The 23,718-nt window shown below is 40.9% G+C and overlaps 1 protein-coding gene across 1 annotated transcript in view; it reads left to right on the top strand.

Moving 5' to 3' along the window:
* Trpm6 (transient receptor potential cation channel subfamily M member 6) overlaps positions 1 to 23,313 on the top strand; it is a 146,029-nt gene extending 122,716 nt beyond the window's left edge. The window contains exons 31-38 of the mRNA XM_052188520.1: positions 43 to 93; positions 1,669 to 1,734; positions 4,497 to 4,783; positions 5,647 to 5,729; positions 6,514 to 6,719; positions 14,128 to 14,179; positions 19,540 to 19,646; positions 22,848 to 23,313. Of these exons, the coding sequence (XP_052044480.1) occupies positions 43 to 93; positions 1,669 to 1,734; positions 4,497 to 4,783; positions 5,647 to 5,729; positions 6,514 to 6,719; positions 14,128 to 14,179; positions 19,540 to 19,646; positions 22,848 to 22,981 (986 nt within the window). The 3' untranslated portion in view covers positions 22,982 to 23,313. The remainder of the gene's footprint in view (positions 1 to 42; positions 94 to 1,668; positions 1,735 to 4,496; positions 4,784 to 5,646; positions 5,730 to 6,513; positions 6,720 to 14,127; positions 14,180 to 19,539; positions 19,647 to 22,847) is intronic.
* The last annotated feature ends 405 nt before the right edge of the window (positions 23,314 to 23,718 follow it).

Below are 23,718 nucleotides of genomic sequence, written 5' to 3'. Positions count from 1 at the left end.
CCAGCCAAGTAATTAAAATGCCAATCATTTCTATGATTTCAGAGATCTCAGCCTCCTTAAAAAGCCCTCAAGAGCCTCACCACCATTATTCAGGTAGGAAGTGTGTGTACATATGGGTCAACTAAGCTAAATGTGTGGGATTCAGCCCTTGTAAACACGAGCATCCATCAACTCCACATTATTGATTCTGCTTCAGTTCAGAAAATTGTTTACTCTAATGGATGGAATAATTAGACTCAGAAAAACAAATTGTCAGGACTTAAGAAAATTCACATTTAAAAAAATATATATATGTGTGTTGGAAAATTGCAAATTTGGAAGAAGATGCCCCTGGTGTCTAAAATTTCCTTGCAAGTTCAATGCTAGCCAAAACCCAGATATCTTAGTGTTTTGAACATCTTCCTTTGTACCGTTCCCTTTTTATTACCATTCAGGGCCTTGAACCCAGAGCCTTGCTGAAATTGGTCTACTACTGAGCCTCTACCCCAGTCTGATCCCAATATTTTGAATTGGGAAAGGGCAGGCTTTGAAAGTCCTTCCTAAAGGTAGGGTGGTACCCTCCAGATCCCTCAGTGAACATAACCACTGAACAGAGGCCACCCCTCACAGAATAAGGCCAACAAATGTGCCTGGCAACGATGCCATTAAGGAGCTGTCAAGGATCTCCACTCTGTTATTAGGCAACGCTTCACAGCACTTCAGCTGTCTTTCTTTCAGAGTGGGAATGATTGTCCTTGCTCTTTCTGAGGGACATTCTGCCAAAGGTCTAGTTAAGAATTAAGAGGAAAATATTTTGAGATGCAAACTAACTTAGACCAGCTGGACTTATGCCATGCTGCGGTTCCTCCGGGGTCACAGTTCTCAGTGGGTGAGATAACACAAGGACGGGGCTTTTTACTGAGTTTAGCACTCAGTGTGAACAAGACCTCACCAGCACTGTAATTACTGATCTTAATATATGAAGGTCATTTGTTTACGGTCCCATAATAAACTGTCTTATCCTGAATTCTCCTCTGTGGTGAATAATGGATCCGTGGATTCCAGCCTCTTCATTCTAGGCTCCTATGACTGGCTCTTATAGCTCAGCAGTAATCTATTATTTTGACTCTAACTGCCAGCTGTAGAGAGTCTCTAGCGAGGAATACTGTAACTCACACAGACTCTGATCTGTTAGGCTATGGCTCTTGGCAGGAAAATGCAGATCACTCGCTTCTAATTAAAATTAGTGTTCCATCCTCTCTGGGAAAAAGCAGGCAAACTCCACAAAACCAACAGTAGATGTCCCCACAGACCACCGTGCACTGAGTTTGCTTTGGAAAAAGGAAACCAGAGAATGTGCAACATAGATTAAAATCCATTTATAAGAAAGAATCACACATTATTTGAATTAGTGTCTCATTTGTTATTGGGAGAGAGAGGAGATAGCCCCTCCACAGACCATGTTATATAATCTCATATAAAAGTTTCCTAAGACTAAGATATCCTTCCAGTTTAAGGTGTACTTTATATTGAAAACTATTATTTATAGTAGTTTTTGCTAGTGAAAAAAAAATAAAAGATGCTTGAAATGAAATATTCTGGAATTTATGTGTATTCTTGTGTGTGCGGCTTTCTGTAGGTTTAATTGTTGATACAGTTCTAAAGTAGTCAATCTGTTTTTGTTTGCAGCCATTGAAAGGAATAATTTAATGAGACTGTCTCAGACCATACCGTTTACACCAATCCAGCTGTTCAGTGAGTAATATCTTCCTCTTCTCGAGACTAGGCAAGGGTAGACTCAATGTTGGCATGCAACAGAAAGAAAACCATGTGCCTCATTTGACTCACAAATTGTATTTTGTCCATGTCATAGATTAAGGAGATTCATACCCCAAAGTAGAGATTCTTGTTAACTACTGTGAGCAACATTTAGGGTCAGAAGCTGAGCCTGTGGGGCTGGGACCTACATGGGTCAGCGGTTGGGAAGCAAGCGTGATCCTGCACCTGGCCTTCAGTGATTTGAGGCAGGACACACGCACAGGGAAGAAAAGAACAAGCCAAGCTTATATAATGAACACAGAAGCAGGCACGGCATGTCAGTATGCTGAACGCTGACGGGCATGGGAAGAGAAATCCTTTGTTTGTTGTTTTGTATTTGTTTGTTTTGTTTCACATACATGGATTGCTCTTTCTTCTGACTGCAAATGTAGTTTTTAGAAGCTGGAGAAGTAAAAAGAAGCAAGTTCGTGTTAGCCAAGGGTACCTAAGGTTTTCTGACTAGCAGGATAAAGCAGTTGACAGTATACCAAAGGTTCCAAAACTGCCTTCCCTCCTCACTTTCCTCTCCCTGTTCCAAAGGGGGAAAGACCAGGTTGGCTTTTGATTGTTTATGCAGATGCTTCCTTCTTCCTCTTGGCTCCATGGTTCATTTTGCAAATCAATAGCTCTTTTCTAAAGTCCTAAAGGACTTAGGACTCCAAAGAGCTCTTCAGTGGCGTTTACTTCCAGCATCAAGAGTAAATATTTGAGAATATACCACACATTCTCCGGATACATTTATTGATAAGGAGTTAGATACAAGGGTGAGGGAATAGGTGTCTTCTTTTCTGCTAACTTAATATGGCATTCACAGAAAACAAAAAAGAAGGCAAGCAATAACAACAACATAGGGGATATTTGAAGTAAAGATGTAAGGAAGGTATAAAAGGTATAAGCAATAGGTTACAACCAACCGCTAGAGAACTTCTGTGTGGATTGTTATTCCTCTTATGCAGCAATGATACTGTATGGGTGAGGCCCAAGTCCAGGGATGACCCCTTTTTGTTCTATAAGCTTAAAGTGGGGGGCAGTATGGATACTATGGATACCTTTTTTTTTTTAAGTAGGGCTAAGTCTGTACCTGATGTCCTAGCTTGTTCTAACCCTGATGACATATGTAATCTGTATAGCAAACCACTGAAACAAATGTTATCATTAATTCTTACTGAGGAGAAAATGGAGGCTTTCAGTAGCTTGCTAATGAGCTCAAAAGAAAAAGGTAGAAGCTCAGGGTATGACCTTGCAACTGAGTGATTTCCACTGGGTAAAACATGCATTATTGGTGAAGTAAATTTACCCTTTGCAGATCAAGAGAAACAAACAAAACCACACCCAGAAAACAAAATCCATCATGTTGTTTATTTATAAAAGCATGGATACACATATAAATATGTGTATATTATATGAAGGGTAGTTATAAAAATGCTTGTGCCTAAATGGATGGAACTAGACAATATCTTCCTGAGTTAGGTAATCCAATCACAAAAGAACACATATGGTATGCACTCACTGATAAATGGAAGTTCAAAATACCTAAGATATAATTCACAGACCAAATGAAGCTCAAGAAGAAGGGAGACCGAAGTATGGATAGAACTCCCAAAGAAGGGAGAACAAAATACACATGGGAGGAGATACAGAGACAAAGTGTGGAGCAGAGACTGAAGGAAAGACCATCCAGAGACTGCCCCACCTGGGGATCCATCTCATATACAGTCACCAAACCTAGACATTATTGTGGATGCTAATAAGCACTGATATAGCTGTCTCCTGCGAAGCTCTGCCAGTACCTGACAAATACAGAGGTGGATACTCTCAGCCAACCATTGGACAGAGCACAAGGTCCCCAATGGAGGAGCTAGAGAAAGGACTGAAGGAGCTGAAGGAGCTTGCAGCCCCATAAGAGGAATAACAATATGAACCACCCAGTACCCTCAGAGCTCCCTGGGGCTAAACCACCATCCAAAGAGTATACATGAAGGGACCCATGGCTCCAGCTGCATATGTAGCAGAGGATGGCCTTGTTGTGTATCAAAGGGAGGAGAGGCCCTTGGTCTTGAGAAAGCTTGATGCCTCAGTATATGGGAATGCCAGGACAGGGAAGTGGGTGGGTTGGTGAGCAGGGGGTGGGGGGATAGGGGGTTTTGGAAGGGAAACCAGGAAAGGGGATAGCATTTGAAATATAAATAAAGAAAAATGCTTGCTCCTTGGGGGTTAGTAATGAATAACTACAGGTTAAATTGTCTCATAGATATATTTGTCTAGAGCCAGGGTGTATTATCACATGCCTATAATCTCATCACTCAGGAGGTAGGGCAAAAGAACCAAATATTTAGAGCTAGTCTGTGATACATAATTATTGCTAGCTAGGGCAGCCTTAGTTATAAAGCAAATCATGCTCCTAATAAAAAGTCTAACAATGCTGACATATTCATACTGCTTTTAATACAGATGATTAGTTTACAATAAGTACAACTTAATTCCCATATGCCACTTGATGGTTTGCTCCTCCTTACCCTCTCCACCCTCACTAGAGGACAAGTCAGGTCGACTTGTACCTTGACTCTGCTCTAGCTCCTGCTAGCTGTGCCCTCCTCTGATCACAGGGACAACTGAACTGATTCTGAATTGATCTTCAGGGCACCAATCACACTCCAGACCTGGTATTTTATTTAACTGGCTCCCACTTCTTATTGCAGCAGGAGAGGAAGTGACCATCTACAAGCTTGAAGAAAGTTCCCCTCTGACCCTGGATAAGAGCATTTCCTCTTGGTCCCAGCATGGCAGAGCCGCCATGATCCAGGTGCTGTCACAAGAGGAAATGGATGGGGGCCTCCGCAAAGCCATGCGAGTGATCAGCACCTGGTCTGAGGATGATGTTCTCAAGCCGGGGCAGGTTTTCATTGTGAAGTCCTTTCTCCCCGAGGTTGTGCAGACATGGTATAAAATCTTCCAGGAGAGCACTGTGCTTCATCTGTGCCTTAGGGTAAGCCTGAACGTTAGACACCCAGAGCCCAGGAAGGACAAAATGAAAACACAAAGATTGCCGGGATGTGGTGGTGCACGCCTTTAATCCCAGCTCTTGGGAGGCAGAGGCAGGCAGATTTCTGAGTTTGAGGCCAGCCTGTTCTACAGAGTGAGTTCCAGGACAGCCAGGACTATAGAGAGAAACCCTGTCTCAAAAAAATCACCCACCCACCCAACCAAAAAAACAAAAAGCAAAAAACCCACAGAAGTCTGGCTACATCTTTATCTAAGACAGTTTTTCCTCAACTGAAGAGAGTCTGTTAGTTTGTGAAGATGGTGGTTTTTATTACTTTTGTTGTGAAGGACATTTGTTTTTGGGATATAGAGTGGTAGAAGGTAAATGATATTAAATGTTGGGCAGTCTAGAAATGGTTTGATCTTTATTAAGACTATATTAGAGAACAATTATTTAAATTTTTTGAGAATTTCATGAATGCTTTATTTACACCCGTTTCCCTCTTCAATATCTCCCATGCCCCCTGATACTGTCCCAAACTCATTACATTATTACATCTTTTCCTATAATTATTATGGAAAATTGATGTTGATCATATAAGCAGTTAGTATATATATATTAAATAATTCTTTCCCCTCTCTCTTGCTCTTTCTTTCTTTCTTTCTTTCTTTCTTTCTTTCTTTCTTTCTTTCTTTCTTTCTTTCTTTCTCTCTCTCGCTCTCTCTCTCCCTCCCTCCCTCCCTCCCTCCCTCCCTCTCTCTTTCCTCTCTCTCTTTCTTTCTTTCTTTCTTTCTTTCTTTCTTTCTTTCTTTCTTTCTTTCTTTCTTTCTTTCTTTCTTTCTTTCTTTATTTCTTTATTTCTAAAGGAAATTCAACAGCAAAGAGCTGCCCAAAAACTCATCTATACCTTCAACCAAGTAAAACCACAAACCATTCCCTATACACCAAGGTGGGTAAACCTGGCACTGTGGCTCTTCATTATAAGAAGAATTCCTATTAACCTCTTCTCAGCCCATTAGACAAGCGAAGTACCAGACCCATGGGGAAGTACTTCAGTGGTCGTTTTCGGGTTCTTCCTTCCATAGTTACACAGACTGGTATAGAGATAATTAAATGTTCCAGACAGATCTTGGCTTAAGTTCCTAAATTTATGTGAGTTGAAAGAAGTTCAGACAGATTGATGATCAGCATTTCCATTAGGTGAGACAGGCAGATGCTAGGTGTAGTTGCTAATGCCCCAGGGGTATTATGGCCCCAAAACATGTCTATTTAAAGCTTAGTTGCTTCGCTAGCATCCTAAGCCAATTAGGAAGTTTGCAATCACGAACACTCACGATTTTCCCTTGGGTGTCTTGATATGCTTGTATTCACTTATCAAGGCAGATCATAATTTGGTGTGGAGGAATTAGAATGAAGCCTTTTCTCTCATTTTACAAGAAATTTTATATAGCCTGGCAAGAAAATTGAATCCGGTACTCATAAACTGTTGGAAAGTTTTCTCAAAGGAAAGGGAGGCAAGTAAACATGGGAACAAACCTCCCAGTTGTCTTATTCCTTCTTTCCATAGAAAGGCCAAGGATAGGTGACTTGTGCAGCCGACTGCCCTGCACGGTAGTTGCCATGCTTGCTATATTGCAATATATTGCTATATTTTGCGTGTGCGTGTGCGTGTGCGTGTGCGTGTGTGTGTGTGTGTGTGTGTGTGTGTGATTGGCTTCTTTTGTTCCTCACAGGTTTCTCGAGGTTTCCTTAGTATACTGCCATTCAGCCAAACAATGGTTAACCATTGAGAAGTACATGACAGGGGAGTTCCGGAAGTACAATAATAACAATGGTGATGAAATCGCCCCCACCAACACCCTGGAAGAACTGATGTTGGCTTTCTCTCACTGGACCTATGAATATACCCGGGGAGAGCTGCTGGTTTTAGACTTGCAAGGTAATTAATTGACAATGTAGAGTTTCCAGAAATCTCACAAGAACTAAGGGAGCCACATGGAGGTGTTCTATCTTGCTTGATAGAGAGAAATAGGTGTTTAGTTCAGAGATATTGCACACTGATGACCACGAGTACCCAATTTGCTGTTTTCTTCTTAGAGGAGGAAATGCTGGTACAGAGTTGTATTTAGATCTTAAACACTGAACTTGACGGGGAATGATTTTTGCACTTTATTTTGGTGTTACCCCTTTGCCTTGCCTTATGCTTTCCAGAAAATTTAGATTTGTATTCACATTCATGGGAAAGTTTAAATTCTGGATACTTTTCATTATATTAAGTTTATTGCCTTGGTAATTTATAATTTAGCTTGCCTTCTTTGATATATCCCTTGATATAACAGTTCAGGGAAGTCCTTGGCTCCAAAAGAGGCCTGCAGTGCACTCTTATTTAATGGAAGCCTTTGATGAGAGAATTTCCCACTATCCCCACCTCCTGCTGGATGTCTGATTCCATAGAACATCAGAGTGTCTCCAGCAGGATTTCCTTGTAAGGAGGACATAGAATGTGTCTTATGGCTGAAGGTTAGTTCTTGGGTTCATGGACTGGAGCTCTGGATTCAAATAAAGGACTTGAACTAGAAGTTGTCATAAAAATGACCTCATTTAATCCCAGAAGCAGCAAGCACCTCGAAGCACATATTATTGTCAATTTAGGACCAGAAAGTTTAAATAACTTGCCTCAGCTCTTAACGAGGAAGCAGGATGTAGACTTAAGCTGGTTTGACTCCATATATCCCCTTCTCCTTCTTGTACTATTGTGTTTGAGGCTGTCATCCTGAAAGGAAATAACCATCTTGGGGTGCATTTAAACAAGCAGAACTTTCTTCTTTCCTTTTCTGATTTCCTTCACATTCCAGTTCTTGGCAAAACCAGGTTTGGAGACCTGGGGAATGTTAAGATTAACATTCCTGAGGCATCAGGATCAATGTCTGGGAGTATGCAAATTCAGTTTGAAATTTGGATCACATGTTCACTGATTTATCTACACATAAATCGCTGCACATTACTAAGTATGTCTGCCTTTCGATATTTCTGGTGTTCTCAAGGCTGGATTATATTTCTAAACCTCAAACGCAGTTTTTTTTCCCAGGAAGGAATATAAACTGAATTAACATGTCCAAAAGAATTCAGCTTTTTATACCAGCAAGCACTTGATGAATATATGCCCGGAGTGGGAAGGCTAAAGGCATCTGTTTTGTAGCTCTGGTTGGAGAGACACTGATTGTTTTCATCTGTGTTCCACTGTTTGTGTTTTTGCTTTGAGTTTTGGGTGGGGCTGTTTAAAAAGCAAAAGCAGAAACAACAGCAAATAAGCAAAGAGAAACTTGAAGGAATTAATGATGACTCTTTAGTGTGTTTTGTGTTTCAACTTGAATAGGGTTCAGTTTAATGATGTTTATGTTTGGGGGTTTTTATGTCTCTTAGTAATCCAAAGTGACATTAAACAGAACAAATGCTGAGATTATAGTCTGGGGGTGGGGGTCGGGAAAGGGGAAGGGAATTAACTTTATTTTTTTCCTGAGTAATTATGTGAATTGCTGAAATAGGCCACTGCACGTCAACTATGTCAAAACATTGACCTTCAAAGAAGGCATGAGTAGACATCACAGAGCACACAGAATAGGTGTCAAGAAACTCATGACACTTATCAGGGACTAGGTAATTGTAGAGGTGAAATCACTGAAGAGCATGAGTCTATGTCAGATATTATAAAGCTATAATGCTATTGCTGGCTGAATCTTATCAAGGTTCGAAAAGAAATTTGTGTTTTTGTTTTTTTTTTTTAATTTGTTCCCTTTTATATTGCCTTTTGTTTACTAGTATTTCTAGTTTTGGAGAGTTGTCTACTCTGCCAGGACCCATTGTGAAAGAGCTGTAGGCTTCGAGGAGGAGCAACCACCTGAGTCTCACCTCCCTCATTTGTAAATGGGAAAAATAATCTCATACCTTTAAGCCATTTAGTTAATAAGTCATTAAGGAGCTCAGGGGAGGCAAGTTCTCTGCATGGCCTCAAGACCTTCCTGCTTTGAGGAGAGGAAAGATGAACATGGGCAGCTGATTTTTTTTTTTTTTCTGTTTCTTTTTTTGTTTCACTCTTCCAAGAGAAGTGCCACTTGATAACCCGGAAATGGCCATAGCAGACCAGAAAGCTGAACTCTGAGGAGAGGTGTGACCAATTTCCCATTACTTATAATTATAATGAAGTTTCCTGGCCTGTTTCCTCTTAAAAATTGTACATGGGAGGGCCTGAATCATCATTATTATACAAAGTCCCACAGTTAATTCCCAGCAGTGGAAATAAAAAACAATTCTATTTCAAATTAGAGTATTGTTTAGGGTTTGTTTTTCTTATTCTACTTTTCAATGGAATTAACAGCATTATTTTTTTATTTGATAAAGCAATTTCTAGGAAAAGTACATACATCATCATGAATGTTGTTGCTACAAAGAGATACCTTGTTTGTATAGATGAGTACAAGGTCATTGGCCTTGCCATGTTAGATAAACTTCTGTAAACGTTTCTGGGCTTTCTCTGGCTTTGGGTAAAAAGAGGTTATCAGGAAATAGAGTAATTAGATATCAAATTATCTTACTTGTTGTATATTTTCTAAATATCAGGAGAGACTGAGGGAAGATGGACTGGGTTGGGTGGCTCTTGTGTGGTGGGGAGAGCTTGATAAATTAGTCTGACTAAGTGAATGTGGAGGACTGATGGTCTTTGGGGCTTCTCTCTTTCTCCACAGGTCATAAAGCCCTTCTTCCACAGAATAACTCAAAACGTGTATTCAGGAGTTAAGGCTTAACATATAAGCATCAGTCAGTGGGTTAAATACTCTTTAGATAGGTGTTCTGTATGTGTTAGGAAATACACTTTTGGGGAATGAGGTAGAAACAAGGCTTTATCACTGATAAGAAGATAATATTTCACCTCATAAGAGGTTCTAGATAGAGTAAAGAAAATGAGAACAACAGCCGACATTTAAAGCTTCTTCTGAGTGAAATACCGCTCATTGGATTCTCCCAGCAGCCCTCTCTGTTAACGTCTGGGATGCTACACTTTTAGATAACAAAACTGGGCTTCAAGGAGATGAAGGACAGTATTAGGACTTAAAGCCAGAACATGACACAGCTTGGGGTGGAGCCTCAGTCCTATGATTTCAACATCTCTAAGCAAGCCCCAAGATTTAAATGTTCTCTAATGAGATGTAGGCAGATACCTTTTTTTTTTTTGAACCCTGTAAAGATTTTCTTCTTTACCAACTGATAGTGCTTCTTCAGCTACTGTACATAGTCTTGGCTTAAATTTACACTTAGCCATGGCCTTTAAACTTTAATCATTGCCATAAGCTCTAGGATTCAAGTTCAGCCTGTGCTTAACTAAAACGATAAAGGCTGTGCAGCTGTCGGCCTGGTGCTGGGATATACTTCTGCCTGTTGTTCTGTTTGTTCAGTCCATGGTTGTAGTGATGCAGGGGCTCCCTCAGTTGCTCCTTCTTGTCTATGTGACAAGAAAAGCACAAAGAGCTCCTTTTCATGGCTTTGAAAATGAAAGGGCTCAGCAAGGTCTGATTTTCACACTTCCCTTGTGTTTGTGTATCAGCTGAACTTTTTCTTACACTATTCAAACTCTATGCGAAAAGTTGCCAGGCTAGGGCTTGCTAAAGAGGAGACTCGGAGAGTCTGTAAATATTGATTAAAACCTAAGTTCTACCTTATTGCCACTAACCCACAACTGGAATTTGCCATTTAGACCCACAGTGACCCACAGTGACCTCAACTGGGATGCAAGAGGAGCTGCAGATACTAAGGCAGCACCTTGGGATGCAGGCAGATATTTCAAAACAGTGTGATCACTTGTTAGATATGCTAGTGGGTCGTGGACCCAAGTTAGAGCCTGTTATCGCATGTGGCAATAAAGAAGCAAGTGTATGTATTGTAACACAGAGGTTAAAATATGTTGATAACTTTTTCAGGATCATTGGTGTCCTTTATGTGTTAGACATTTAAATGAGATGTGTCAGAACATTCCTAAAGATGGGCCTGTTAGAGCAATAGTGTTAAAAACTGCATGGTATTGGTACAGTGACAGGCAGGAGGATCAATGGAACAGGATTGAAGATCCAGAAATGAACCCACACACCTATGGCCACTTGATCCTCGACAAAGAGGCTGAAAACATCCAATGGAAAAAAGATAGCCTTTTCAACAAATGGTGCTGGTTCAACTGGAGGTCAGCATGCAGAAGAATGCGAATTGATCCATCCTTGTCTCCTTGTACTAAGCTCAAATCCAAATGGATCAAGGACCTCCACATAAAGCCAGACACTCTGAAGCTAATAGAAAAGAAACTGGGGAAGACCCTTGAGGACATCGGTACAGGGAGAAAGTTTCTGAACAGAACACCAATAGCGTATGCTCTAAGAGCAAGAATTGACAAATGGGACCTCATAAGGTTACAGAGTTTCTGTAAGGCAAAGGACACCATCAAGAGGACAGATCGGCAACCAACAAATTGGGAAAAGATCTTCACCAATCCTACATCAGATAGAGGGCTAATATCCAATATATATAAAGAACTCAAGAAGTTAGACTCCAGAAAACCGAACAACCCTATTAAAAAATGGGGTACAGAGTTAAACAAAGAATTCTCACCTGAAGAACTTCGGATGGCGGAGAAGCATCTTAAAAAATGCTCCACTTCATTAGTCATTAGGGAAATGCAAATCAAAACAACCCTAAGATTTCATCTTACACCAGTCAGAATGGCTAAGATTAAAAATTCAGGAGACAGCAGGTGTTGGAGAGGGTGCGGAGAAAGAGGAACACTCCTCCACTGCTGGTGGGGTTGCAAATTGGTACAACCACTCTGGAAAGCAGTCTGGCGGTTCCTCCGAAAACTGGGCACCTCACTTCCAGAAGATCCTGCTATACCACTCCTGGGCATATACCCAGAGGATTCCCCACCATGTAATAAGGATACATGCTCTACTATGTTCATAGCAGCCCTATTTATAATTGCCAGATGCTGGAAAGAACCCAGGTATCCCTCAACAGAAGAGTGGATACAAAAAATGTGGTATATCTACACAATGGAGTACTATTCAGCCATTAGAAACAATGAATTCATGAAATTCTTAGGCAAATGGATGGAGCTAGAGAACATCATACTAAGTGAGGTAACCCAGACTCAAAAGGTGAATCATGGTATGCACTCACTAATAAGTGGTTATTAACCTAGAAAACTGGAATACCCAAAACATAATCCACACATCAAATGAGATACAAGAAGAAAGCAGGAGTGGTCCCTGGTTCTGGAAAGACTCAGTGAAACAGTATTTGGCAAAACCAGAACGGGGAACTGGGAAGGGGTGGGAGGGAGGACAGGGGAAGAGAAGGGGGCTTACGGGACTTTCGGGGAGTGGGGGGGGGCTAGAAAAGGGGAAATCATTTGAAATGTAAATAAATTATATCAAATAAAAAAAAAAAAAAAAGATGGGCCTGTTAGCTTCCCCAGGTTCACAGAGTCATGAAACAGGCCCTTCCCCACAAATGCTGGTGCTCCTGCTCAGGCTCCCCGCTACTCCAAGATATTTTCCTAAGGAAATCAATTTCTTAGCAGAAAAGCTAGTAAGGATTACAGTTTCCTGTGAAAGGTTTACTATTCCAAAAGAGAGAGACCGCAGCAGAAATCTTTAAAAGATACTACTTAGGAAACACAAGCTTTTCTTGCTTATAAAAAGATACATAATTTATTTCTTAATCAATTTTATTTTAATCAAAATATGATTATATTATTTCCCCCTGTTCCTTTTCTCCCTCCATCCTCTCCTTGTATTGATTACACAGACAAACACACACACACACACACATACAAATTTGCTCATATGTATATGATTTCATGATTTCAGGGATGACCTCTTGGCATCAAGAAACCAATGTCTGAGCTCATCCTTGGAGAAGACTAATTCTCTCTTCTCTCAGCAGTCTTTACTTTTCTGTAGCTCTTTGTTTAGGGATGGGGTCTCTTGATATTTCCCTCTTCCACTTTAGCAAAACAAGAACCTTTCTTAACAAGTAGCAATACAAAACAGTAGTCTAAAATTCATACACCTTTTGAATAATCACCCTACAAAGCTAGTGTCTTTCAAGCAGAAAAGAAAGGCATGGTTAGGGAATAATTTCAGAAGTTGTTGGGTACACCTAGTTGTCTCTGGTGTCCGTAAACTGTCATCACTGTTGGAAACTAGCCCCTCACCACATGCAAGTTCTAACAGAGGCTGACTCTGGGTGTTGAACCCAGTTCTGATTAAGTTCAGCCTTAAATTGCACCCATGTTATCTCGGTGCGCTTTGCTCTTTTCCTTTCAAAACTAAACTTTATTGAAGATACACCCCACACAGTACACAGAGCATAAGCCTACACCTCAAAGAATCTTCTCAACTGAACACCCAGGTGGAGCCAGCTCTCACATCAAGAATTTGGTGTCGTTTTATTCTACTGTTTATAAGTGCTATATATAGAGACAGCATTTGATGTGCCTCTTTGATGCATAGAGGCTGTACCTGCAAAACTTCCCAGGATCTCGACCTTGCTAAGCACTGATGGGGGCTATCTAAGGAGACCATGAACTAGAGGGAGGAACAGAGCATTGCCCTAGCTTTAATCCTGTTATGGCCACTTCTGGGATAAGCAATCTTTGGCAAGTTTCTCAATCTCTTTGAACATCAATGTACTCATTGATGTAAATGAGGATAAGATGTAAATTGAGGATATGAGGATAATATTTTTCTTTCATGAGAATTAAAGAAAGTAAAACTAGATGCCTAGTGCATACAGCTGATGAATGAGGGGCAGAGACATAGATCTGCTGATAGATGCTACTATCAGCAAGTCTTATGACATCATTAAAACACTAATTTGTGGCCAGGTGTTTATTAGTTCAGAGGGGGCTGTTTCAGGACACACTTTATCCAATAACTTTTCTAAACAGTTCCCATATCCCCTTTAATTAGCATTGTATTTAATGTACTTACTATGGAGTGAATAAGAGAGGGTCTCACAGTGTAGATTTGACTGGCCCAGAATTCACTATATAGCTCAGACTGACCTTGAACTGGTGACAATTCTCCTGCCTTAGTGCTCCAAGTGCTGTCAAATGCTGGGAATGAGTTACTACATCTGGTTTGAGTATAATCTTCAAAAAGAGAGAGAGAGAGAGAGAGAGAGAGAGAGAGAGAGAGAGAGAGAGAGAGAGAGAGAGAGAGAGAGAGAGAATTTGGTTATTATTTTTCTGCATTTCTAAGAAATGAACCCTTATTTACTAAATGGATTTTGTTTCTTCTTTTGAGGTGTTGGAGAAAATTTGACAGACCCGTCTGTTATAAAACCGGAAGACAAACAGTGAGTTGGTTTATGTGGTATAATTTAGAAGAGTGCCTTCAATTTGTTCATGTTTTAAACATTATTTTTAATTGTTACCTAAAATATAAAGATTATATGTATCAATGTGTATCATGTAATATTTTGTTATCTGCATAGATTACATAATGTTTAATGGTTCTTTTTTCAAAACTTAAAAAATAGATTTATTTTTACATACTTTAAAAAAAACAGATTTATTTTTATATCTATGGGTGTTTTGCCCTAATGTATCTTTACAAATCATACGAGTTCCTGGTTTCCATAGAAGCCAGAAGGAGGTGTCGGATCCCCTGGAACTGGATTTAAAGACAGTTGTGAGCATCATGTGGGTGTTGGAAATTGAACCCTAATGCCTTTAGAAGAGCAGGACATTACAAGTAGAGGTCTGTCTTAGTTTCTTGGAAGAATTTAAACATGTATGTGTCTTTTATATCCCAGAAAAGTTTTCCAACAGCTACTGCACCTCGATATAAAACAAGATTTTTTTAGACTTAAATCAAGACTTTTATATGTCAAACAAGATTTTCTAAGCCACTTCAATTAGGAAATGAGTAAAATGAAGGAATAAAGATGACCTTAGTTTAATTCTAGAGCTGGATTATTAAGCATAAGTGGAAATTATAAGGGTCAGTACCGTCTCCAGATTTTGGTTTGCAAATTCGACTCTTAAGTTTTCTACTGGTCTAAACTTAAAGGGAAAAGTGTAAGTTTGACTTGTTCTTGGGAGTTTACTTTGACATAAAAACAATGCAGTAACAGAAGTAACTTCCTTTGTCTTCACTGTTGGAATGGCTGCCTCTGAGCCCAGCCAGCCACTTTACAGGCAAGCCAAGTAAGCGGTGGCAATTCCAAGTCCTGTCCTGTAACCATGATATCAGAACTTAAGGCCACAGGGCCTAAATATGAGGCATAAGATTGTATAACTCAATTCAGAGCCCAAATTCATTTGAGTTCTGGGTTTTGGAGGGCTTGGCACTAAGCCTGTTAGGTGTTAAAAGTGGGATGCAAAGAAGGACCATTCTGATTGACTGATGACTGACCAGTATGGAGTACAGTGGTTTCTAAGTGTGAGTTGCCATGGTGATCCACAAGAGAACTTGTTGAAATTGATTGCTGTAGTTTTGCCTGCAGTTTCTGATCTAGCTGTTTTGAGGTGGGGCCAAATGATTTGCATTTCTAACACATCTCAGGTGATCTCGATGCTGAAGACTAAGAGTACTTTGAGAACTGTGGGTCGAATAACGCTTTTAATTCTTTATTTTATTCGATATATTTTTTATTTACATTTCAAATGATTTCCCCTTTTCTGGCTTCCCACTTCCCGAAAGTCCCATAAACCCTCTTCCCTCCCCCTATTCCCCCATCCATCCCTTCCCACTTCCCTGTTCTGGTATTGCCCTATACTGCTACACTGAGTCTGTCCATAACCAGGGGCCACTCCTCCATTCTTCTTAGATATAACTTCCGGAGGATCCTGCTATACCATTCCTGGGCATATACCCAGAGGATTCCTCAGCATGTAATAAGGATACATGCTCCACTATGTTTATAGCAGCCCTATTTATAATAGCCAGAATCTGGAAAGAACCCAGGTATCCCTCAATGGAGGAATGGATACAAAAAATGTGGTATATATGCACAATGGAGTACTATTCAGCCATTAGAAACAATGAATTCATGAAATTCTTAGACAAATGGATGGAGCTGGAGAACATCATACTAAGTGAGGTAACCAAGTCTCAAAAGATCAATCATAGTATGCACTCACTAATAAGTGGATATTAGCCTAGAAAATTGCAATACCCAAAACATAATCCACACATCAAATGATGTCCAACGCTTTTAATTCTTAAAGAACTTCTTTTTAAACTGGGATGAAGTCTCACCAGTGTATAGCTCAAGGTGGCCTTGAGCTTTAGATCCTTGAGCCTAAGCCTCTTGAAGGATGAGATTATACTACCTAGGCTGGGTTAGTGTTGTTATTTTTTGGTCAAACTGAGGGTCCATACGTGGTTGCTGGGTCATAGAAAACACTTAGGGCTGAATAAATGGAGATTCTTGACACCGTAAAACATGGAAGTCTTACTTTTTTCTTCTCTTGGATCTCGTTAAATAGTCACTGCTTTTTTGCACCATTCTTTGACTGAATGATGTTACTAAGAGTGAGTGCAGCCTATCTACAGGGTCCCCTGAGAAGATGCTCATCTACTAAAATTGTGTGTTGGCTCTGGTGGGCTCAGGAAGATACAGATGATCCGTAGTGCTCTCCTGAACCACCCAACTCCTAGGGATATCTGTTTGACTATCGAGTCCATGTTGGATTTGTGGGTATAATGAATTATTTTAGTTTTCAGTTTAGCAGAGCTGAAGTGTTTTCAGCTAAGCACATTATTTCTTTAGCAGTCTTGTGTGCTCAAGGGCTTGTATTAGGGACTTTTTTTTTTTCCTCTATGAGAACATTCTTTACAATTTTTTTCAGTGCAGACTTTTTGCATATATAATGAACTGAGTTTATGCATACTCTGTCTATTGTTCATTAAAATTTGACCTTGGCGTATATCACTTAATATGACCTGAATACTCCATCATTTTTAGAATCTAAGGTTATATTATCCTACTTAACAGTTAGGTATGTAATTGCATTCTATAGGAAGTGGGTTTCAATTTCTATTAAGGTCACATGGGGAATTAGAAAAAACATGCTTCGGCTTAGGCTTCTATTGCAATGTCTGAATAGGGCCCTTGCCTCTGTACTTTCTTCTTCTTCTTCTTCTTCTTTTTTTTTTAAACTCCCTCAATGTAATTCTATAAAATTATTACGGCAGCTTTATTTCCCATGACTTGAGGACAGCTTCTCTTGAAATGGAGAGAGTGGTTTCATTGTGGGAATGCCCAACTCTGTGTATTTGGTTTTTCACAATGACCTTGTTTGATTTTTCTCTCAACTAATTCATTCCATTAGAACTATATCTAATTAATCAATGATGCCCACGAGTGTGAAATCTTTGTTAAACAAAGTATGAGCCATAGGTCAACATTGCCACCAGGGATATTGGTGGAAATGAGTGGTCTCTGAACCTTCTCTGTATCTAATGAACCAGAATCTGAACCTTCATAAAATCTTCTGGTGAACCAGTATAAATTCAAGTTTGAGGTGTACAGATATAAGCAATTGATTTCACCCATGCAACAACTCTGTGTGTTAGTTTTGGTATCAGCTCACACAGGAGAAAATTGAGACTCACTTAAGGTTCTAACTTTCTTGTGATGGGAAAGAATCAACAGAAGGGAACAGTTGTCTATGAGATGGGATGATGGCTTTAGAGAATAATTCTAATAGCCTTGCTCATGCCTTCTCCCACTGTTCTTAACTCTCCCTAACACACCTCATATATTGGTAGTTTGCGTTTGTATCGTTTTAGCCTATTGCTGACTGCCTGATGGTTTTGAGCATTTGACGAGTATGAACTGGTGGTGAGATGTTCTTTAGTGGCCATGTATAGAGGGCACTAACTGGATTTTCCTTGTATGTAGAACCAAGCTACTACCTGCTTTTCCTGTGTTGTAAAAAAAAAAAAAAAAGTCTGGAAAACAGCTAGACGTGTTTTCTTTGAGACAGCAAGGCTCGCTCAGAGCATGCTGTGGAGTGTATATGCAAATGAAATGTCCTGACACACTCTCTTCCTGCTCTGGGATTTTTGGTCTTGATATATAAATTTTGTTGTGATTTTGATTATTTTATTTTAACTTTCACACAGCTCATAGAAGCAAATAGCTTCCATATTTTACTTGAAGGTATTATACCTTAGTTGGGTCTCTTTATGCCTTCCTGGGATGACAGAAATGGCTGGCAGGGGATGCAAACAAGTGAAATTTTCCAATGAGGTCACACAGAGACTCCAAAGAGAGTCTTCCATACTAATGGCTGAACAAATACTTTCATCTCTCACTTTATCAGATCCGAGAGTTCTGGTCTAAATACCAAGTGAGTCTGCTTTTTTTTTTTTTCTTTTTCTTTTTCCACCTTCAGTTTCACCTGACTAAGGTAGTGTCTCTCCAGCTGGACTGAAATCCAGGCGTTAACAAGAAGCGGCTTATGCTGCAGGGTAAATACCACCAGAGCTGTGCCTGGTGAGAGCGATTGAGTGACCAGGAAAGTTAATCCGCAGTGTCTTTCCAGTCTGTCTTCCCAAGAGGTTTTCTCCACCTTCCCGGCACAGAGGGGGAGGGGGAGGCAATCTGAGATCACATTGACATCAGCCCTCATCCTGAGCTTGGCACATCTTCAGAGAGCCACTGTTCCTCTGCCAACAGGAAGTGGAAATTGAGATAAATGTTTCAATCCTCGGGTGGAAAAAAAAAGTCCATTTTTACACCATGTCCCTTTTGAAAAACCACATTCCTCAGAAGCACAGTTTATTGTTTCCCTTTGTGATAGTCTGCCGTGCTTTCCCCCCACTTAAGACATGGTATTTAAGAGCGGTAATTGAGTTCAGATTTTAAAATGTTTCCACTGTGCATGTCATTAAAATGAAATATTAGCTTTCCTAAGCTTTCTTTGGAGGCATTTCTGGTGTGCTCTGTCCCGTGTCATGCGGAGGGTCAAAGTCTAAGGAGTAATGGTTGTATGAAAAGCATGCCTAGAATCTGCTGAGGACTTTTAGATTAGAAAGTTCAAAATGTGTCTCAGAGACACCAACACTGCTTGTAATTAATTCTGCTACTTACCCTGGGCATCTGCCGCCTCTTTCCACAAACTTTTTGGTTAATAGTTTCTTGGCTTTCCACAAAGAGCCCTGTTAAAACAGTGTGTAGAGTCAAAAGTGGCTTTTTTCAGTAGCCAGGAATCTAGGTGCTTTGGTGTCCAGTGAGGTGTTTGATTTGGGGGAGAGTCATTTTTCAGAAAAGTATTTGGGTACACAGCAGTGCAAAGGTGTCTTTTTTAGAAGGTTTGTGCCACAGCAAAGTTATTCTCTCCTTTACCTTTGGGGTATTTTAGTAGAGCATATGACAAGGAATGCCATTCTCTCACACCATATGCATTAAAAAGGGTTTCACTGTATTTTGTTTTAATGTACCACATCGAAAATTCACTCTTCTATCAGATTAGTGTTGGAATGAGTTTCACAGTAGGTCTTGGAGTCGGGTACAAAGATTTAAGTGCATTTGAATTTTAAATTTGCAAACCTAACATTGTTACTTCCCCAAAGTGCTCCGTTCTTTGTTGGCTCCTTTAAGTGGCTAGGTTACTACGGGATACTGTTCGCCATCTCAGAGAATCCAAGTTGGACTCCTTTTTCTCAGCTGTGATCTAATTGATATTCTGATATTTCCTCTAGATCAAGAGGGATGGTGTTTGGTCCGGCCAATTTAGGGGAAAATGCAATTAGAAGCTTCATTGCAAAACATCGCTGCAACTCGTGCTGTGGGAAGCTCCGGCTGCAGGGTAAGCCTCGCCTCGGCGGCTCCGTTTCGTCGGAGAAACTCTCGGAGAAGAACAGTTATTATAACTCAGGATCGAGTAAAAATCTTAACCACATTTTTATCTCATTCGCAGCCATTCACAAGCTTGACTTTCTGACTGAAAAATTTCAAGTCTCAGGAGGGATTAAAAAAGGACAGGGATTTGCTTGAGGTTCTGCCAAAACGTGATAAAACAACCTGGGGCCCAAAGCTTGTCACAGTCACCCCACAGAAAACGGTCCACCTACTTAAAGGGAATGAAACAGGACGAAGGCCCCCTCTCTTCCCTTCCAAGGTCCTGTTTGCTCTCAGCCAGCATTTTTATTCGGTTCCAGCTTGCCCATTGGGCACCAGAGAGGGTGTGGCTCAGAGAGAAGAAAGGCTGTCAGTTAGAGCACTACTTTAAGCCATAACAACCACTGCTTTATTCTCTCGTTTGTTTGTTTTACAGCAGTGGGCTTAGAACCCAGGACTCTGTCCTGCTAGCCGGCACTCTATTACTGGACTACATTCCCAGCCCCCACACCTGCCATATTACATTTTCATCCCACTGTGTGTGCACGTGTGATTGAGAAACTCTGGCTCTGCCTGGGGGGCGGATCTATTTGTCCTTTTTAGAAAGGAGTCTTGCTGTCTGCTTAACTCTGTTTTCCTGGGTCATAGCAACCATCTCCTTACACTGGAATTTCACATATCACAAGGTACAGCCCTGAGTGGGGCATTGTGGATACACCTATAGCTGAAGAGGTGGCAGAGGCAGAGGCAGAGGCAGAGACAGGCAGGAAGATCACCTTAGTCCAGGAACTCACAACATGGTCGATTTGTTCTTGTGTTCTCCCGCACCCCCATTCCCCCCCCCCAAAGTCATACCCTGAACTAGAAGTCAGAAAAAGATTATCCTCTATTATAACCCAGGGTGGGCCTATATACTTCCATAACAAAAATGGGCACTTTCTAATTCTGTTGGAATTGAGGAAGGCTTTTGTGGCTGAGACTTAGCAAAGAACTGGGATTAGAATCAGAACTCTCTGGTTCTTTTCCTCCATCAGTGAAAATAGTTTGTCAGCATACAGTGGCAGGTATGGACGAATAAAGACAACGGGGCAAAGAAGGAGGCTGCACTGTCCTAATGGCCCATGGCGTGAGCTCATAGCCGACAGTCCAAGAGGTCACTGCACAGCACTGTGCCCTGCACTGGTCATCAGGAACCCACGTGGGGGCTTGGGGCTGGGCTGAGGGATATCAGAAGTCTAGGCAAGGGAGGCAGGAGCTGGTGATTATCTGAATCACCCCACAGTCTCAGCCTGGAATCCACTCAGGAATCAACATCCTTAGGCCCGGCCTCTGCCCAGTCTGACTCACTGTAGCCCGGAGAGGGCAGCTTCTATTCTCAAAGACCCAGGACTATCTCTGCTCATCTAGGAGCCAGGAAGCCTCGAGACATTACTCATTGCTTCCAACCTTTGGGCCTAGTTAATTGCTGAGTATGGTGTAGGATTCATATTTACATGCAGGCATGCTATGGTAGGCTGGAAGCCTTTGTCTCTTTCCTTTCTCCACCATGTTGATTCTGGGGACCAAACTCTGGTTGTGAAGCATGACAGTGTGAGCGCCTTTACCTGCTGGGCTGGCTTACCACCCAGGTATTTTCTTTCCCCCATAGGATAAAACTAAGTTTATTCTTTTTAACATTTTCTCATCTGGCCTAGTCACTCAAACATTTATCTTCTTTACTTTTGAATACGTTTTAAATTTACAAGCTGTAAGAATTTCTAGAGTACCCATCCAGATCCTCTCATTCTCTCTGTCTCTCATTGTCTTTGCTTCTGCCTCTGTCTGTCTCTCTCTCTGTCTCTGTCTCTGTCTCTGTCTCTGGTGTCTGAAATCCAAGTTTCAAAAATTAATATTGAATTGGAAATAATGAAACACCCTGTTTCATTATCATTGGTAACTGAGTAAAGATATTTAGTTTGGAGAACAGAATGAGAAGTACCTTTTACTTCTTATGTTTTATTTATTTTTAAGGCAGAGGTGGGCTAAGACAATACATTAAGTACCTGGAATCTTGACCCAGGAAAGGTCATGTAGCCCTGTCCTGCTTTCCACTAGATAAAAGGCTTTGGCCCTTAACATCTTCGTCTGCAAGCAAGAGATAATTGTATTGGTCGCAAAGTTGGGGGTGAAGATTTATTTTATGTATATGCTCAATAAATGTTGCTTATATTATTAAATATTTATTAGTATACATACCTATGTGTTCATTTTTTTTATCTAGAAAAATCACCATTTAACATTAAAAAGTAAATCAAAAATTATAAATTTTTCCTCCTGGTACCAGAGGTTAAGCTCAGGGCTTCACACATGCACCCCCAGCTGTACGCTCTTGCCCTTGGTTCCCTAACATCGTCACCCACAGTGTCTAGCCCATGAGCCCTGTTAGCTCAAGGCTAACGAATTAAAGGAGTGAAGAAGGCTGTTCTCTCATCACTGCCATGATGTGAATTCACAGTGAATGGGCAAACAGCACTGTGTCATCGGGGCTTGTCATCAGTAACCCAGGAAGGGGTTAGGGCTGGGCTGAGGCCCGTCAGAACGCTAAGTAAAGGAGGCAGGAGCTGGTGACTGTCTGAATCATCCCACAATTGCAGGCTGAGATCTGATCATGAATGACAGCATAAAAAAAAATGCATGCTACATTTAATGTCATTTTTCTTGTAGTCGTCCTTCCCAAAGCTTATCCCGTTTACTATTTTCTTTAACTTTCCTTTGTAAACAGAAAAGGCAGGGCTTAGGAAACATCTGATGTGATCTTCAGATGGTGAAACTTTTGTAGGTAGTCACAGAGCTGAGGAGAGCTTTCTTGCCACCGTTTCAACCCATCCCTCTGATCATACTTAAGGTTCCCATTATCTTACTGGACCTCACTTAACTTGGGCCAGTCACATCTTTTCACCCCACTAGGTGGTGGCCTGTGCCTCACACAGTGACAGCATATGGAGTTTCACATAGTCATGGGATGCAGGAAGCCTGTGTTTAGATATGGTTAAGTGTTTGGAAGCCATATGTCCAAGGCCTGGGACAACAGAGACTCCCTGAACCCCTTGACTAAGTGTGATGTCCAGTCCACCTGCATGAGTCAATATGATCTAAGTCATCTACTAAAACTATCCTGCTTTCTTTGTAGATTTAAAAAGGAATGATTATCCCCTTGCAAGAGCACACTGTAATGCAGGACTTGCGCAAACCAGTGAACCAACTGAGGCGCTTCCAGAAAGAGACAAAAATGGAAGTTCCCTGGAAGATCACACGCGTCTTTAAAAAGGATGATGAAGGAAGATGATGGTCCCTTAGCTCCTTCTGCCTTGAATTCTATGACATAGACTGATGTGATCCTGACTATGTCAGAATCTCTGTCATGATGACTTTACAATGTGGACCTCCTTCTCTGAGCCTCCTCCCACTGCCCAGAGGGACTCCCATAGTGCATAACGGAGGGGTCCTCCTGGATATTGACTTCTGAGAAGAATGTGTGGCGTCCTTTCTCATCTCCCGGTTCCGCATGAAGACGCTGGATGAGTCAGTTGGGAACACTTCCTTTTATACCTCATTGCTTCAGCTGGCCACTTGGAGTAGAATGCTGTGTACTAATGAACCAGGGAATAAATTAATTTATTTTCTCATTGTGGTTGAAGACTTTGTCCCCACTGTTAGTCATGATTTCATCCAAGGGTTGTACATATACCTATACAAACATACATGATGAATATGTGCTTTATTCTTCCCTCCATAGCAATGTAAGGTGTGAATAGTAGCAACAGGGAAAACCCTGCAAGAGTGTTGGCTGGCCAAGACTGAAGCATCCATAGCCCTAACAAGGCCATGTCCTGGTGCACTCTGGATGTATTGGAGCATTGTTATCAAATCACATGATGCGTGGGGTTTTCCAGTTCCTCTGAATGAAACAAAAGCACAAATCAAAACCAATTTTTCTTACATCTTTTTATTTAAATAAGAAAATTGGAGGGTATGTGATCCTGGGAACTAATAAGAAATGT

Source organism: Apodemus sylvaticus, chromosome 1 (genome assembly GCF_947179515.1).
Source record: "Apodemus sylvaticus chromosome 1, mApoSyl1.1, whole genome shotgun sequence".
NCBI lineage: Eukaryota > Metazoa > Chordata > Mammalia > Rodentia > Muridae > Apodemus > Apodemus sylvaticus.
The sequence above is the reverse complement of the archived record's forward strand: the minus strand, read 5'-3'. Positions and strand labels throughout refer to the sequence as shown.